This window comes from Silurus aristotelis, assembly GCF_946808225.1.
Source record: "Silurus aristotelis genome assembly, chromosome: 9".
Lineage (NCBI taxonomy): Eukaryota > Metazoa > Chordata > Actinopteri > Siluriformes > Siluridae > Silurus > Silurus aristotelis.
In genome coordinates this window covers 29,211,896-29,230,891 of record NC_139582.1, presented here as the reverse complement: position 1 = coordinate 29,230,891, position 18,996 = coordinate 29,211,896, and the positions used below count along the sequence as shown (strand labels likewise).

Sequence of the window (18,996 nt, the reverse complement as noted above, 5' to 3'; positions counted from 1 at the left end):
TACAAGATGAACCTGGACTCATCTCCATCCTAATCTCTCTTTCTCTCTGACATACAAACACACACACACACACACAACGTATTGTCAACTCGTTATCATAGTCTCTCTTTCCTGGTCATGGCAGAAGGTCGTCACACTCCACGCCTCCTCTCTTCACCCCTCCACCCCCAGACTCCGCCTCGGGAAATCACCCGTGTCGCTCCTGCTGATTTAATCCCTTTTTAATATCAGGTTAGGAGAGAGAGAGAGAAAAAGAGAGAGAGAGAGAGAGAGAGAGAGAGAGAGAGAGCGAGAGCGAGAGAGATTTTTTTGACTTTTCACACTTTATTTATAAGACACTACATTAACATTTCTCTTTAGTACCTAAACCATGATAGCATGCTTAGTTAATGCGTAGGTAAATACATAAAAACACAAACAAATGGACACACAATAACATTCATATTTAAATAGAGAAATAGGTAAAATGAGAGAATAAATGAACCAGTGTGTGAGGAAAAAAGAAAATACAATAAATAAGAAATACATATGCACACACTGAAAACTGATACTTGGATTAAATGAGGATTAGACACGTTAAAGCGCCACACATTTAAAAGCAGTTGGTGATCCTGGTCCAGCGTGCACACATCATCCTTCAGTGCCCAGGCATTAACAAATCCACCCGGGATGTTTGTTAGTTTAAAATAGGCACTCCGCCCTGAGCTTAGCGGATATTAACGCTTTGACCATCCTCCCAGGATCTACTGTACCTTCACCTCAGAGTTTTCTTTTCCAGGTTAACCAGATTGCCAGCTTTAATTCTTCTATTATGAAGTTAATAAGGCAGATACATTTTCTGTCTGTACTTATGTATTTTGGCCCAAAGATAAAATGACCCATTCCTTTAACACCCGGAACAGTCCCAGCCTGCAACAGTGTAAAAACAGGTGGTCTACAGACTCTTCTATGTTACAGAAGGGACAATCCCTCCCTACGGTGGAGTTGATGTCTATTTGAGGCTACCGCCCAGTGAACAATTCCCCATCGGAGATCCGCAGTGCCTTCGGGAGACGAGTCCGCCCAAACACTTCTCACCACTTGGATTCATTGCAGTTCTTGGGCGTGTTGTAGTGTGACACCTTTATGCATTTGATGTACAGTGCCTTTTTTGAGGCATTCTCAAAGTCCCCCAGTTGGGGGGTCCCGAAGCTTAGAAAAAAGCCTTCCACTGGTTTCTGCCTCCAGCTGAAACCTGCATCTGAGCAAAGTTGCTGTGGTTTCCTGCATCTTGTTCATCTTCTTCATGTTATTCTAAGCTCTGTCTGAAGGCAAAGGGAAGTGCTGAGAGGATGCTTTTTATCATGAGCTTCATGACCCTTTTGAAGTTGATGCCTGTCAAGCTGCACATCTCTTCTGGGCTTCACCAGCTGGCACCGATCCTCAGGTCTGTGATTTTTGTTCATCTTGATTTTGCCATGACGATTTGCACGTTCGCGTTCCAGTTTCTTTGCTCGGATTGGTGGATTTAGTAAAAAGAGGTTATTTCTCCCTCACGTGACTCTGGACTTTAAAACCAGGCTGTTAGAACAGATCTGTAGAAAGAAGAAAAGTCCCTTAATTCCGTGTTACACAGTCTGGTTGAAAACAGTTCTACCTCGTATTTAAAAACCTTCGCTTTTCTCAGTAGGGTGGGAGCTGTGTCTGCCCAGCATGGTGTTGAATACAGCTTGAAGTTTAAAGGTCCTGATTCTGTTTTGAATGTCCATCAAGCCTTGACCTCACTCTTGGACAGGGAGGTAGAGTGCAGAAGCTTGTATCCAGTGCTGTCTGGCCCTGAACAATGCTGCAAGGGGGGGTCCAGAACATTCATTTTGTGCCACAGTGCTGAAGCTCCAGATACTGATGCGACTGATACTCAACCCCTGTATGAAAGCCGAGGGACCATCGAGACAACCGGTCACACATTTTCTCCCAGTTTTTTTGCACGTAGTCTTCTGTTCTTAGAGGTACACCTAAAATCTTTAGAGCTTCTCTTCCCCACTTGACAACTGGAAGTACTGGAGGTACCTTCCATGCCAGTCACCTATTCAGTAGCCTTCACTCTTCTCCCAATTTACTTTTGCTGATGAGACTTTTTCATATTTAATTAAAACATCCGATAAAGCTGATACGTCGCTGTCACCTCTTAAAATGACTATTACATCATCGGCATAAGCGGAGAAAGTGATTGGTCTGTTTTCAAAAACATCAACACAAAGTCCTTGTAGTTTTACTTTCAGCTGGCGAAGTATCGGCTCAATCGCCAATGAGCACAACTGACCTGATAGCGGGCAGCCTCGACTGATGCCCCTGTTCACACGGACTGGTTAGCTTAGCCCACCCATGGCCTTTAACAATGCAGCAGCTCCAGTATAAAAAAGTTTGACCCATGAAATAAAATTCTCATCTGAACCAAAATCTTTAAGGGTTTCAAATAAATTTTTATGGTCAACTCTGTCCAAGTCTTTTTCCTGGTCAATAGAAAGCAGTCCCACATCTGTATTTCTTGTACTTTGACAATAAGAGATCATCCATTATTGTTTTGTTTGGCACACTATGTTTGGTAGTCGTTGAGAATGTGTTTTAAAACTAGTTTTAGTCAGTTTGAAAGACACATTGCAAGAATCTTATAGTTAGTGCACAGCAATGATACTTGGCTCTGGTTCTTTAGAAGCCCGAGATCCCCCTCTTTTAGGTAATAAGGATTAAACGTCTCTTCTGCATCTGATCTATTTATTACTTACTTATTTATATATAAATAAATGTCTCAGGGGAATTATTACAGAGATTCATAAAAAAATCTATAACTATAGTATAGGAGTATTTATATAAAATGCCTATATAAGACTATATACATTTATTATATTTATTATAGATTTGGTTTTTACTCCGTATTTAGTATTTATTCATTTATTTTTGCATTTCTGAGCTGATGTAAATTTTTTTTTTTGTTGGAAAAATCCATTTTCCATCCATCACTTTAATTATGATCACATTCTTATTCGGAAAAATTACGCAAAATTATGCAAAAATTACGCGAATTACGCAAAAGCCGTCCTTTGGATTATATATTACTGATAGATCTGAAAAAAAAGTCCTTTGTTTTCTGGTAACATGATACACACTTAGAACCATACATTAATCTTATAAGCACACACACGTACACACACTAGTGAGTGCCTGCATTGTTAGCAGCATTGTTAGCCGTCTCTGCTAACAATCACTCAATTTAGCCTTCACACTGACCTTTCATATACTGTATTCACACTCACAAAGAGCCCATATAGAGTACTTGCGCACACAATCACACACACATGGAAGCACACACCAACCCTATAGTATACTCATACACACATATACACACACACACGCACACACACACACACACACACACACAAACACACACACACACACAGGAGCAAACAAAGCTCATACAGTACACTCAACACTCATCCCTCAAACACACCCCTTAAACATTTGCATTTCTGCGGCTCGGCTCACAGTGGCACATTCACATCTGGATCATTTGCACAAAAATTCGCTTCTGTGTGCGTCACAAAAGAAACGCTTCACATTTTAGCGCAAACGTTCCATCCAATCTAGAAACGCTAACTACATTACAACTAGCATAATTGTACCGGTACGATTTGAACCAGACCCTGTAGTCTTCTGTTTTACACTCCTAGCTTTCATAGATAATTCAAAGAAAGATAATAAACACAAATCAGTTCATTACACATGCTAGTAATGAAAATTTTAATTTATTTTCCCGCACACAACTTCAACCATGCTAATAAGTCAAAACAAAGTAGCTGTAGTAAAGTTAGCATTACAACACTGCAATTTTTCAAGCAGCTTGTAGTTTGGCCTTTTTCTGTGTAAAAACTGGTTGTTGTGGCTGGTTGTTGACTCTCTGACCATGCTAGCGCAGTTTCCATGTTTTGCATAGTGCTATTCAGCATGTTTTACCCCTGCGTTCCAAACTAGCAGGCGACTTTTCAAATTTTTTTTGCTAGCTCTGATAAATAAAAAATAAAAAAAGAGAGTAAAAGCCCTCAAATTATTTAAATATATATATATATATATATATATATATATATGATAATTTATTGAAATGCACCTGTGTGTGTGTGTGTGTGTGTGTGTATTTAATATATATATATACACACCTTGTTTTTATGCCATCCTCAAGAACATATACATTTTTTTTACTCAATTTCTGTATTTATGTAATATAGCGTCTTTTTGAATATATTTATAAATAAATATAATTAGAACAATGCAATTTAAACAAATTAATCCTCATATTAAAATTAGTGATACGTTTATATAAATAGCTACGTCTATATCTTTAGAAACAGACTACAGCAGCAAATCCGCAAAGGTAAATTTCGTTACCAGAAGCTGGTTGTTACGTGCAAGGCTTCGTCCCCTCATTAGTGAACCTCAGGCATCTCAGCTTTTACTGTTTCCACATTATTTTATTTCGGATCTTTTCTAAACATATTCACTAAGGAAAGTTTTTTATTTTTGTTCATTTCCTTTATTTACAACAGGTTGTAAGTGGGGAACTGAAGAAACGTCGGACCCCGCACACTATAGGATTCATTCGAGGCAAGTGTTGGATTCGTGGTTTTATGGCTGCAAACCTAATTTCCATCGAATTGAGGGAATCTGGCCATTGTTGCTGAAATCACTCAAATCCATGACACGACGGTCTTTCCTTCCATGTCCCTGAAATGAAACAAGTGTGTGAATCGGAGCACGTGAACGCATCGACTTCATTAAAGCTATTCTCTTGCACTCTGTACCGCCCTCTACGATTCCCTTCTCTTTGACCCCGTGACCTTGCTCTCGAGCCGAGACGCCCGGTGTGTCGATTCGCAAGTCGACTTATTGAGCCGGCTCTTTTCGAAGAATGTTGAGAACTGACCTAATGCCGTAGAAACCTTTTCCTCAGAAAATGACGAAATAATTATGGATGCAAACGATTCGACTTGAATCAATCAAAGAATCAGCTGAAAAAAGCCAGAATTCCCATCTCAAGCAGCCTCCCGTATGCTGTTCCCATCCCCCTCTGACACACTTGTCTTGTGTGTGTGTGTGTGTCCCATTCACTATTGTGTTATGTCTTATTGTCATCTATGAGGGTCACCATGGAACGTAGGTGCCGTTATTCACTTAAACCACACACACACACACACACACACACACACACACACACACACACACACACACACACACACACACACACACCAGCTGCTTTATTATTGATAGCGAAGGAGCTGCATGGGGGCTTTCTTTCAGACACTCGATACGCAGATCAGGGCTGGATCCAGTCTGGAAAAACTTCGGTCCGACAAGCAAAATACAGGTGCGCAGAGAAATCCAGGGAGGCATCACAAAACTGGCCTAATGGTGTGGCCCGTTTCAGTACCTGCTCAAAGAACTAACGGTACTTAATTTACACCTTACTGTCTGGTGGCACTTTAAACCTACACAAGGTATTGGAACAGCTAATTTTTCCAGCCATATGTGGATCTTCTCCAAACTGTTTCCTCAAAGATGGAGGTACGCAATTTTTACAGGACATCTCTGGATGTGCTTGCATGACATTTTATCTTCACTTGAACTAGAAAACCCAAACGTGTTCCAGCACGACAATGCCCCAGTGCATAAAGCCAGCTCCTTGAAGATATGCTTTAGATGGTACAAAGTGTTATTACAGCAATCCTCAAGAATTCGATGTATTACATGAAACTCAAAGCGAAACCCCTGTGTCTAAAAGCCAGATAAAACCTAAGATAAAAACAGCTCATGATGCTTTTTTCTCAGCCGTCTGGATTTTTATCTCGCTTTTATCTTGCTTCGCCTTGTTTCCAAAAAAAGAGGCCGACTCCTTTTAAAGAGACGCAGAACAGACGATGAGGGAAACTTCATGCTGACACACAAACCCGAAGAGAATGTGGACAATCTTCTTTCAAGCGACTAGAAAAACATTCGAGTGGCGATTATGGAGGACATCAGGGGAATGAGATCAATGGACAGAAGAAATAAGTGGAAATTTAAATGTAGCAAACTTCCGCAAACTTTTACCAGAATCGTAGAGGCACACAATTGTATACAACATCTTTGGATGTGGTAGCAGGAAATGTTCTTCGCCATGAAGATCTGCTTTACATTCGTTGGCGTGGAAGATCTTGAGTGGTCAGTTTCAGCACCAAACTTTCCAGATGAGTGGAGGATATTATAAAGCAAATGGACACCAAATGTGGACATTCCAATCTCATGCTCAGGTGTCCATTACCTTTTTAGAGTGGAGCTAATAATTAGGATCGGTGTCTGGGCGGCAACCTTGTACAAGCAGGGTATTATTTATTTTTAATTCATTCCAGAATTGCGGTTTGGTAACATTCCAGCTGTAAGATTTCAGATGAATGCATCCAAACTCTCGGTGCTGTTTTATCATCTCAGATAAGATCCAAGACAAACAGAGTAACATCAGCAACAGTTTTAGAAAACACCGAACAAACATGAAAACCATCCAAGTCTAAAAGGCTTAGCAGCCTATCATGGATATTCCACTCAGCAGCTCACGGCCCCGGGGGTGTAGAGTGTCAACATGGATTATTGGGCAAAAAATGGAAACATAAGTGTTGAATGGAGTGCTGCGTTCATCAATTCTGCTAAATGTTTATAATAAACATGATGCTGTTTAGATGCCTTAGTGCTAATACAGTGGAATCCATCCGCCCATCCAACTATCTTTCCATCTATCCGCCCACCCATCCAACTATCTATCTATTTATTCATAGATCTATCCACCCACCCATCCATCCATGCAGTTATTCATCCAATCCAACTGTCCATCCATCGAAATAACTATCCATCCATTTACTACCCATCCATCCAAGTATCCATCCACCCATCCATTCATCTATCCACCCATCCAACACATAGTTATCCATTTATATACCCATTCAACTATCGATCCTTCCATCCATCCATCCATCCCTCCAGCCAGCCAACTAGCTATCCATCCAAGTATTCATTCACCCATCCAACCCAGTTATCAATCCATATATCCATCCACCAATAGGTATTAATCCATCCACCAATCCATCTATCGATCTACCTATCCACCCAATTAACTACCCATCCATCCAACTACCCACCCATTCATCCATCTATTTCCCCAAAGCTGAAAAAGATGTTTGAATCTAAAAGCAAGCGACACCTTAAACACATGTTGGGAGGAGTGTAATATTCACCTTCTAGCTGTTTTCCGACCCACCAGTGAATCTTGGATCGTTGCTCCAACTGATCTTAAAGGTTGACCTTTTGTTTTAATGCCATTTCCCAAAGCTATAACGAACTCACAGTATCTGAAGGGCTTTTTAGTGTAGGGTTCTTTACAAAAAAATAAATAAAAGGGTGCTAAATCAGAATTTAGCCCCGCCCCCTCAACCAGATCAGAAGAGCACCAGGGTCAGAAAAACAACAAGCAAACCGCTCCTTTCACTTTTGAAATGATAACAAAAACATACCAAAGCGTTCGACTACGCATGCTTTTTTGAAATTAGCGTTTTTTCAGGAAGTCCAGGGTGACGTGGAAAACCCCACAGACTATTAGGAGACAATCAGTGATGATCTTTATGATTAAACACAATGCTGGACGCATGCGACGCGTCCTCTCGCGACACTTCCAGACTTCAAAGCTGCTGCATTATCTCCAGGTTCTTCGGTGAAAACAGAAATGCAAAGCAGACATCAAGTCCTGCCCATCGTCATATCACAGCCGCCTCGACTGCACCTAACAGTCCGGCGATTGTTCAAACATGTATTCAAATCCTGTGTTTATTCTCAGGGCCTCTGCGGCATTTAAATATCACGAGGTGCACAAAGAGAACATTGTGGCGCTAACGAGAACGCAAAGGACCTGTACATTTGAACTTAACCGGGGGTGGGGGGGTACAGGTGTAAAATAATCCGGTGAAAAGGGGCGTGGCCTTAAATGGATGAGGCCCATAAAATCGACTGTGGTTACGATTTTGGCCTTTTAAAATAGACGACGTTAAACAAACAAAAATTTTACGCAATTGTTCAGTCATTTGAATTAAGCTAGAAAATTCCACCATACAACTTTCACTACACTTTTTTTGCACCTTCTCTAACACTTTTCTTCTTTTTGTGTAATCAACTCTTTTTTTTGTTGTTGTTTAATAGCAGAGTTTTGGACAAAGTTCATTCAGGCGCATTGGATTTTTTTGTCTGTTACCACATGGACGACGTAAATTCACATGCTACGGTTTTCATTTTCATACAAATGTTCAGGCGGCTGGTTTCAGTAACACCTTCCCTCACAATGGACTTAAAAAACCCCTCAACAACACAATGTTGTTCTCATTAGCAAATAAACAGAAGAAACTTCTGTCATACAAGATTTCAGTCTTTACATTTGGTATGGAGGATTGTTTTTTTTTTTTTTTAAGACTATTTTAAGCTTGAACATTCCAAAATGAAGTATTTGGTTTTACTGCTTTTAACAAAATATATATATAGAAATAAATGAATTAAAAACCACATTTGATTTGAGTCAGTGAATAAACCTTAAGCACAGAACTGGCCATTATTTAGATGACATTGTATCAGTCATGTTAAACTATTACCCACCTACTGAATCTACTTAAAATATTAAAGAGGTCTATTTAAGAATTATTATTTAGGACTGGTGATGAAATGCTACCAAACATGACAATTTTAAGCATTTATATGTTGATTGAGGAGTTTTTTTCGGTTTTTGACACACATTTTAGTTCTATGACAACAGAGTTATAAGATTTACAACAGATTTTTTTCTTTTACTTTTATCTATGTAATAGCTTAGTGGCTTTCTTATAATAAAACAGTGGGATTTTTAGACTATTTTTTAATGTTTTTGTTTGCTAGATTTATGCTTAAAATGAACGGAAACTTTAAAAAAATATATATATTTGTGTTTGAAATGGGTAAAAAAAAAAGTATTTAGAAAATGTATTTTTAGGAGAAAATCAATGAATCTTTTTGTTATACTGAAAATTTACTGTTTCATATTTACTGTTGATACTTTTAAAGATTTCTGGAGTGTGTTTGTGTAGATGTGGAAATTTCTGAAGCCACAATGGTTTTACTAAAGACAGATGTTCCAGTTCATCCCAAAAGGTTGAGAGTCAGAGCTCTACAGAAGGAGATCTTCCACTCCACCCCATGTAAAGCACATCTTCATGGAGTTGGTTTTGTGCTAAGAGGCGTCGACTTACTGGAAAATGTTCGGCTCTACTGGATCAAGTGAAGGACAAATTTCATGCACCACATCAATACAATTGTGTGTCTCCAACTTTGTGATGAAAAACCCCATATGGCTAAAAAAAAACTAAACAAAAACAAGTCAGGTGTCCCAAAACTTTTGAGTTTGCGTTTGCTTAGACACGGGTGAGAGAGAAAACTGGCAGTTTAATGTGGTTTCACTGAAGTGTAAAGGAAGGCGAGCGCACGCCCACGCGTGACCTTTACCCAACTCGCTGCACCCTGAAAATAGAGCAGAAACGTCAGCAGAACGGCATCGAGCGGAGCTGGTGCAAAAAAAAATTAAACGATGTTTTGAAGTCGCATGAGTGTAATTCTGCAGGCAATATAGACATTTTAATGGGGGGCAGAAGAGAAACATGTCCTACATTTTTAGATCTTACTGCAAAATAAACAAAACTTTATCTGCCTTCCCGAATAAAAACGATGGATTTTAAAGAATTGTATACATTTTCTACTGTAAATTCTTCATTTGAACTGAAAAATCCTCAACCACATTCTTCAAATTCAGTTTTTTCCTCGATTAGATTTTTTTTCCCAACACCGGTTTTGTGTGACAAATCAATGAGTATTTGTAGGAAAGAAATAACGGCCACTACTGTTTTTTTTTTTTTTTTTTTTCGTAAAATAGCTTTGTTTTTTTTTTTTATTTGTGAATTTACATCGATTAGCCATACAATCTAAAGCAAGTTCATTAGATTACAATTTATATACGTTGAAGATTTTTTTTTTCTTTTTCACAGGTCACGATAATTTCAGCTCACACACTTGCATGCGAAAGCAGGAAAAAACAAAACAAAAGACGACAAAAACAAAAATGGAAGGCAACAGAGAAAATATAAGCGTTAGTTTGATAATAAAATAAAAATAATAGGAATAAAAGGTGCAAACGGTTCCGATCGGAGAAAATCGAGGCGTTCGACTGAAACGCGCGTAAAGTGGTTAATAAACCGTGTAAATATCTGTAAACTAACAAACACAAATATGAACGAGTATAAAGGAAAATTTAACTGCAGACAGGAAACAACAGTACAGCAATTCAAACATGCACGAGCTTCTGTTTTCCTCCGTACGTGAAAGCCGACGTGCTATTTACACAGCGAGGAGACGACTCATGACTCCGCCTCCAACATTCGCTTCACATTGCTCGCTGGGATCGATCGCCTCGAGACGACTCGCTTTTTTTTTTTTTTTTTTTTACTTTTTTTCCTGTTTAAACCTTAAAGTGTGAAAGTCGCTCAGAGACGAGGGACGAGAACGAATCGGATACTTAACCCTTTAAAAAAAAAAAAAAAAAAAAAAAAGCCTAAAAAAGAAATCGTAAAAGTTTGAAGGGATAAAACTTTGAAAATATAATAAAAAATAAAAATAAAATAAAAAAGTCTCCGTTTGCTGAAGAGCTGCCTGAACACTCGCCACTTTTTTTGTAATCTCACATTACGTACTAAATAGTGTAAAGGCTTTGCTGAGGGCTGGAAATTGGGAGGAGTTTTTTTTTGGAATTTTAATTGATTTTGAAATAAAAAAAAAAAAGTTCAATCCTCCCGCCCAAAAAAAAAAAAAAAAAAAAACCCCTCCACATTGTCAGTCACGTTCCACTGAAAATTCGTTCCGTTGTTTTTTTTATCGCTTCGAAATATAATGAATTTGCGCACGTTCTCTTTCTGGCTGCTGCTGGATTTATGAAAAAGCAGGCAGCTGAACGGACCTTTGTCTTCAGATCATCATCATCATCATCAGCAACACACCATGCCAACATTCAACAAAACTAGAACTCGTTCTCGCTGAGCGGAGATTCCACTATTTCAGCGGTTTTTTTCTCGGGATCTTGCACTTCGTTTTAAAGAAATTTATACATGAGATACACTGTATATATTTCTTTCAGCTTCTTTTTCCTTCCTGCTCTTCCCTCTGACTCCTGCCTTCTCGATCACTTCCTGGGAATCTTTTAGAATCCAAAAAAAAAAAAAAAAAAACCCTTATCCGTGTGCACAAACTGTTCGTATTTCTCTCTATATAGTTATATATAATATAAACTACGGTAAAAGTGCAGCACAAAAAAATAAACCGTTACTTCATCGCGCCCAGTTTACGCTTCTGTAGCGTTATATACGTGTGTGTGTGTGTGTGTGTGTGTGTGTGTGTGTGTGGTTTAGTCGAAGAAAGAAGAAACGGCGAGTAAAAAGTTTCTGTAAAAAGTGTAAAAAAAAAAAATGTTTACAGACGAGTTATAGGGACTGAAGGTGAACCGGGTTATGAAGAGAACGACGAGATACACTTCACTAAAACGTGACGTATTGTGTGTGTGTGTGGTTAAATTTTGTGTGTTTGAATTGCTGTATAAGGTGTGTGTGTGTGTGTGTGTGTTTAGTTTCGAAGAAGAACCAGTTGACCAGGTTTTTTTTTTTTTTCCTTTTTCTAACACAGTTCCATTAAAGCCTCGCTCGCGTTCACCTTCCCAAAAAATATGCTGAAGTGAACTTAAAAGCAAATGCAAATAACGACGTGGGTAAACAGACAGACAGACGGACAGACAGACAGACATCTCTGCCCCAACTCCTCGTCTCCTCTCTCGTGGTTCAGGCCTCCACCTTCTCTTTCTTCTTGCCCTTCTTGAGGAACGACGGCGTGCGGAATTTCTTCTTCTTCTTGCCGGGCGATTTGGAGGGCGAGCTCTCGGGCGAGAGGACCTCCTCGATCTTCTCGCTCGTGATCTCCGCGCTCTCCAGACGCTTCAGCAGCTCCTCGTCGCCGCCGCCGCCGTCCTCGTCGTGAGAGCCCTTTCCGTTCAGCAGCGCGATCGTGTGGTTCTCTGAGGAGAAAAGAACGTTTATGCGTCACTCTGAGCAATCATCAGGACGACCGGGAAACCAGAGCCAAACAAACACTAGCTACAAATATTTTTATTTCAGAAAATAAATCAATTAATCAATCAATCAATTAATTAATTGATTCATTAATGATTTGGGAAAACTTTTTTTTTCTTCTCAATAATTATTGAATTATTTAACTAATGATGTGTGCAGGTGACTTCTGGTCATTAAATTTTCACCTCGAAAGAGAATGAAAAAAATGACCATTATTAGATTTTTTAACTACTAAAATCAAACTGCAAATTTTATTTTCCGTCAAACTACGAGGAAACACGTTTTTCCTGTAGTTTGGCAGAAAAAAAAAAAAAATCCTTTTTTAAATGAAATCCGAACGATCAGAAGGAACACGGACGCAATGGATGATATTATACCGTAATATATATAAATAATACTGGATTTCATTCCCGAGTTACAAATTTGAATTGGCGCTGATGCATTTTGTTTTTTTAATTGTGAAAAAAAGGATCGATTTATTGATTTCACGAAGGGAATTTTTTTTTTTTATTAAAAAAAAAGAAAAAAAAAGAAATGGCAATAAAAATTCGTCTTTCGTTTATTTTAAACTAGATGCGTTATTTATTCTTTTGGGTAAAAAAAAAAAATAATTGTTGTTTTGAAATTAAATAAATTAGTTAATTAAATAAAATTGGTTTTTAAAAATCTGATAGCTAAAAATATGTTTGAGTAAAATAAAACAAACAAAACTGCCAGTAAACTAATTTAATTAAGTGATGGCCAAACGACACCATTAAACAAAAAGTTCTAACACTAATCCAAACAGGAACATTTTAGCTAGCTAGAGGAGTTTGATGAGGAGCCCCCGCTAGCTTTAACACTAGCATGTTAGCCACTGAGGCACTTTTCACAGAAGTGAGCGGTATTTCAGAACGAAGGTCCACTTGCGCTGTTCAGGAAACACATTTTTGCTTGAGTAAAGCTAGCGGTCTTCCAGTTACGCTAATTGTATTTACACTAGTGGTCGGTACGTTTGTTTTGCGGATGGCTTATCTGGAAGACTCGACTAGGAAATACTGCAGAAGTTTTGGCGTTGTCCTTACGACCAACTGTTCAGAACGGACTGATTGCAAATTAAATAAATGAAATAAAAACGAAGGATTTTCTAAGCCTAGCAAACGTTACCATCGTAGCTGCGGCGTAAAGATGCAAACTTGACATTTTTATTTACGGATTTAATTTACAAATATACATACTGAATGAGTCCACAGAATTCTGTAAATACAGTGCACTTAAACAACAACACACACACACACACGCTGAGGTGTGTGAAGTAGCATCTACCTTCTTTAGCAGGTGTGTGTAGTGGGGACTGAGATTGCGAGGCAGATGGTGAGAGCGTGGAAGCATCATCAGACGTTAGCTGATCCTGCTCCTCCTCTGCAGCCGTGAGTAGAGGAGGGATTAGTACACACACAAACACACACACACACACACACACACACACACACACACACACACACACACACACACACACACACACACACACAGTTAAACACAGAGACGGGTTAGAGACACATGCAGTTTCTGAGGGGTGAAAACCAGAGCGCCAGGTTTCGGCTCCTGGAGATCGGCGTGTGTTCGGTCTGTAACCGTTGTTCGCTAGATTGGACGTTAGCATGCGCGGTTAGTTGAGCTAACATCGACTGATTTATTTCGGCTGAGGACGACATCTGAAGAAACCGTTAAGAAAAAAAGAAATCTGTTGGGGGGAAAATGAACGAATTTCTATAGCGGTAAGGAAGCGATGAAGAGTTTGTTACTGCATAGAGACGTTTAGGATGCAAACGTTTTGATCGCAGCGATTCGTGCAGCACGCAGGATTAGTGTGTAAAGGGGGGGTGTGAATGAATGAAAGGGTATTCGGCCATAAAAGAGCTGGGGACACGCTAAAGGTGACCATTTCGCCAAGAAATGTGTCGCGGTCGCAAACAACTGGGTCACAGACAATTGGGGGGCACAAACCTTTGCACGTCCTGGAAAATTCAAAGCAATGGCTAGTGTTCCCACGTCATTGATTTCCCAATGCTCGTGTAAGCCAGTGTGTGGGCCTTCACACACGTTAGTGACAGCAGACTGGATTGTCGTATGTGTCTATTGATCAAGTGTCTACGACGGGAGTAGCTCCTGTGATTAGCATCGACAGGCCTGACTCTGAGTGTGTGTGTGTGTGTGTGTGTGTGTGTGTGTGTGTGTGTGTGAGAGAGCGTATGACTCATGTGTATGTGTGCAACAGTGAAGTTTTATTCATTGAGATGACACACAGTAGCGTGAGACGTGTCGAGATGATGAAATCGAAGCAGGACCTGGTCTTAATTCACGTAAAAAAACCCTACGACTGCTATACCGAGCTAAACGACTGGCTAGCTAAATGATGAGTGGCCGCTATTTACATGATTGTAAACTGCTACCTACCTAGGGATACTAAATGATTTTACGACCTGTAGGGACATCGGTGGTGGTAGACACAAGTAAAGTGGTGGACAGCTAGAATAATTTTTGGATACTAAAAACTAGAACTATAAAGGCTAACTAATTTTGTGGTTTAATAATCAGGTAGACGATCCTCGATCAAAAATAAATAAACAAATAAATTGGATCAAACCAACAATTCTGTCCGAAAATTTCAACAAAACCAACAAGAAACAAATGGATCAAATGTGGATTTTCTGAATGGAAACTTGTTTACTAATTACGTGTGTGTGTGTGTGTGTGTGTGTGTGTGTTTGTGTTACCATCAAGCCCAAGCTGCTGGTGCTCCACTTGATGCTTGCAGTCCAGGTCCCTCTCGCTGAGCTCGCTGAAGGGGTTGGGCGGCAACTGTTCCGCCTCCTCTTCGTCTCCACCTGTGTACGGCTACATGTGTAAGAGACAAAAGCACAACGCGTCAGGGAGTGTAAACACAGCGCTTCATCTCCACACACACCCAGAGCAAAAATGACAAGCAGTCAGATCATATCCAAATAACAACAAAACAAAAACAAACAAACGCAGACAACACCGACGACAGGGATTAGAGTATAATAGCTTCAGAAATCCAGAAACATGTTTCATGGTCACGCCCCGGAATCACCGAAACTTACAGGAACAATAACTACAGCGCACACACACACACACACACACACACACACACACACACACACACACACACACACACAGTGCAAAATGTCAGATACTAAAAATGCCCCGAATTGAGGCAGCACAGGTGCCAAGTACAATAACAGTGTATGTTTTTGTGTGTGGGGTGATGATGGTGGCAGAAACGAACGCATCAAATAATAATCACTGAACTGAGAAACCAGAGAGCTGCTCGGTTTGCGCAAACCGCAAGTACATTTCAGAAAAATCAACATCCACAAACAGAACACTCGATGCTGAATGTTGGAATCTGGCGGCACCCAGTGAACATGAGTGGAACTGCATGGCTTTTTCAGTTCACTAAAGCAGAAATGCCCAAAACAGGGCCAGGGGTTAAAGTTGGTCTGTGATGGAAACCGCCGATTTATTTCACCATGCTATATACGATGAACTGAAACCGATCTTTACTGAGCGGACGTTCAGTCTGATGTACTTGAACAAGTGTTTAAACATACACAGGTGTGAAGATCATAAGGCAGCTGCATCACAATTCAGAAAAACCAAAACAAAAACCAAAACAAAAAAAGGGAGCTGCTTCATGTCCCCTCTGATGATAGAGATAACTGATAATACAAGCATGTGGCTGTACTGCATAGCTTAAATAGCTGAATTAGGTATTGCACTGTAAATGGGATCGTTTCGGGTTTCACTTTATTGAAATTTCACTGAAATGACAAACTTTGAAAATAAAACTGTTGGACTTGGGTTAGGATAGATTTATGTTACGTTTTCTATTTATTTAGTTACTATTAAATATTAAATAATCATAAATGAGGAAATCTGTGGCCACTTGCATTTTAATATGATATAGTTTGCTATAATGCAACGTTTAATTTTGGGACCACGGCTTAAAATCGAGTATATTTAGCACAAATAAATAAAAAAATGCTATTTTAAAATAATTATTTTCAAATTAATTAATCGGTGAATTAATAAATCAATTTATTTTTGTAAAACCACTAATGATCACGTTCATGTTCCTGTAGGTTAGTTTGGCGACACCCGGCGGTCAACAGGAGAACTACAAGTTACTGTTCCAAACCCTGCAGTCTTTCCCTTGTGATTAGAAAACAGTAGCAGTGAATTCGCTCTTTAAGGGGAATTCGATTACCATTAATAGAAAAGTGAATGGGAGGGTGAAGCCATAAAAATATTTAATAAGGATAAAGGCTTACCGGTGGTCTCTCCACAACAATGCCGGCTAGAAGCTGAGACTGAGGCCCAGCGGACATCATGTCAAATCGATTTTGCTCTCGGATCTGAAACGGGCAGAAAAAAAGGGAAATCTTAATCCAGATATAACACAAGACTAATCTTTTCTTTAATTAACACTTGGAATTCCTATGTCTTTTTCAGAAAAATTTTTTTACTCAAAAAACAGGGGTTAAAAAAAAAAATAATAAAAATTTTTAAATACATAAAAAAGAGACGCACTTTATTCCTCTTTAGCAGAACCTCGTTTGGGTTGGTGTTCAGAGGGACAAACTGGTTTGGGTCCTCGATGCGGATCGGTGTCCCACTGCTGGTGCTGCCATCTTCCGACCTCATCCACTGAGAGAGAGAGAGAGAGAGAGAGAGAGAGAGAGAGAAGGGGAATAAGAAAACACTCAATAAAAATTGCAAAAATCTTATGTTTAAATATTACATCACAAGACTCGAGTATGACATCATTCAGATTGCCCTACGATGAAAAATAAGGGGAAAAAAAATTACTACGGGATAGTGTGATCCGAGCACCTAAAAAGCTGTTCAGAAGAATAAAATGGTTGTAAATAATATAAATATATCATAAAAGTTAGTTTGATGTTCGACTGATATTTAGAAAATTTTATAATTATAGAAATTCTAAATTAATCACATTTTCTATTTTCAGTGATGCCAGGGATGCAGAAATATTCAGCAGAAATCATACACAGATATAAATTATATATATAATAAATCGGATGCAATCTAATAAGTTGGTTCAAAGAGTGTGATGCTTAAACCTGCCACTAGATGGCAGCAAAAAGCAACTGTCGTGTTACAAACAGAAACATTGACAAACAGCAATAACGCAACTCTCCTACACAGCCATACATGTAAAAACAAACAAACACACACCATGGTTCTGACGCGGCTGTTCTCCTCAGCTCCGCCTCCTCCATCTGCCACGTTGATCTTGGTGTAGCAGTTGGGTGAGTTGAGCCAGCGGGTTTTCTCCCTCTGCTGCCGCTGCTGAAGGAGGCGCAAGTGGAGGTGGGATGCATCGGTCGGCTCGTCCAATGAGAACGCAGTCACCGTGGCCGGGATCTCCACCTCGCTTTTGTGCCGCGGTTTATCCCGGACCACCGGGACGCGGTAAGCGTAGCCTGTCCGGTAACCCTAACACGGAGGAAACGTTAACCCGGGTACATGCACACAGACTAAAACTCAGCATCTCTCTCTATCCCACACACACACACACACACACACACACACACACACACACACACACACACACACACACACCATATTGTCGAGCATCCTCATGAGTGACTCGAACTCAAGCTCCCCTATTTTCCACTTGAGCTGAGAGCCCATGTTCACGCCCGCCATGGCCACGCCCTGCGTCCTGCTCTTATACTTCTCCAGGTCCAGCACGATGAGGTTCTCCATTCCCCCTGCGCACGAGAACGCGTTCACCTACGCACACCAGAGTACTATTATTATCAATCATTTCACATTTGTCCGCCGGCAAAGAAGGACGTTTTACACAAAGACGTTACATAAACAAGACCAGAATTCAGGGCTGGTTTTTATCTCCAAACCCACACACACACACACACCTGGATCTCACAGGCGAACTGGGCGCTGTAAATGTAGTGAAAGGCCTCCTCGATGGTTTCTCCTAAAGCCACTATGCCGTGATTCCTCAAAACGAGCACCTGAAGGACAGCAGGATTAGTGTTCAGAGTGTGTGCACATGTGGGTGATTTCTTAGTATCTACTATGTCTAATAATAAATGAGCAGGTTTCTTGATATTAAAGTGGTCTTATGAGCACCTTGGCCGAGGGACCGAGCGCCTTCTGAAGCTCCGCCCTCTCTTCCTGGTCGTCCAGGCTCCCGTTGTAGTTGTAGTAGGCCACGTCTCCGAGGATCAGCGACTCCTGCGAGATGGGCAAGAGGCCGCATTTCATGGACGACACCTGCTCAAAAGGGAAAAAAAAAAAAAAAAAACCAGGAGGGTTTTCATCGTGGACTCCCAGAATGGCGTGGGGTAACAAGACACGACACCATGGCGGTACTCACGGCTGCGGCGGCTGGGGTGTGTAAGTGGATGAGGCAGCGTGCGTCCGGTCTCATGGAGTAAATGGCGGCGTGGGGGCTGAAGCCGGCCATGTCGACGCGCAGGTTCGTGGAGCCCTGATCCACCACGTCACCCAGGATGTTCACCTTCACCTGCACGACAAGGGGGCCAAATTAAGCTCCTGCTTAATTACATCACTAATACAGCAGGACTACTGAATTTATTTAGGGGGTGGCGGGGACAAGCGTGTGAACCTGCTAACTAACAAAACCTGAGCGACGAGGCGAGAAAGCATATACAGGGCAGCGTCATTAAACAAACACCTTCAAACCCAAAGC

The 18,996-nt window shown here is 40.3% G+C and overlaps 1 protein-coding gene across 4 annotated transcripts in view; it reads right to left on the bottom strand.

The window, feature by feature from the left end:
- Positions 1 to 11,016: 11,016 nt before the first annotated feature.
- The window catches only part of add3a (adducin 3 (gamma) a), a 60,077-nt gene continuing 52,097 nt past the window's right edge, over positions 11,017 to 18,996 (bottom strand). For 2 of the 4 annotated variants that reach the window (XM_083551430.1, XM_083551429.1), the window contains 10 exons: positions 18,661 to 18,810; positions 18,414 to 18,557; positions 18,197 to 18,295; positions 17,880 to 18,053; positions 17,493 to 17,753; positions 16,827 to 16,943; positions 16,568 to 16,651; positions 14,990 to 15,110; positions 13,539 to 13,634; positions 11,017 to 12,178 (listed from right to left, as the gene is read on the bottom strand). In XM_083551430.1, the coding sequence (XP_083407556.1) occupies positions 11,946 to 12,178; positions 13,539 to 13,634; positions 14,990 to 15,110; positions 16,568 to 16,651; positions 16,827 to 16,943; positions 17,493 to 17,753; positions 17,880 to 18,053; positions 18,197 to 18,295; positions 18,414 to 18,557; positions 18,661 to 18,810 (1,479 nt within the window). In that variant the 3' untranslated portion in view covers positions 11,017 to 11,945. The remainder of the gene's footprint in view (positions 12,179 to 13,538; positions 13,635 to 14,989; positions 15,111 to 16,567; positions 16,652 to 16,826; positions 16,944 to 17,492; positions 17,754 to 17,879; positions 18,054 to 18,196; positions 18,296 to 18,413; positions 18,558 to 18,660; positions 18,811 to 18,996) is intronic. The other 2 variants (XM_083551432.1, XM_083551431.1) reach the window with 1 other exon arrangement.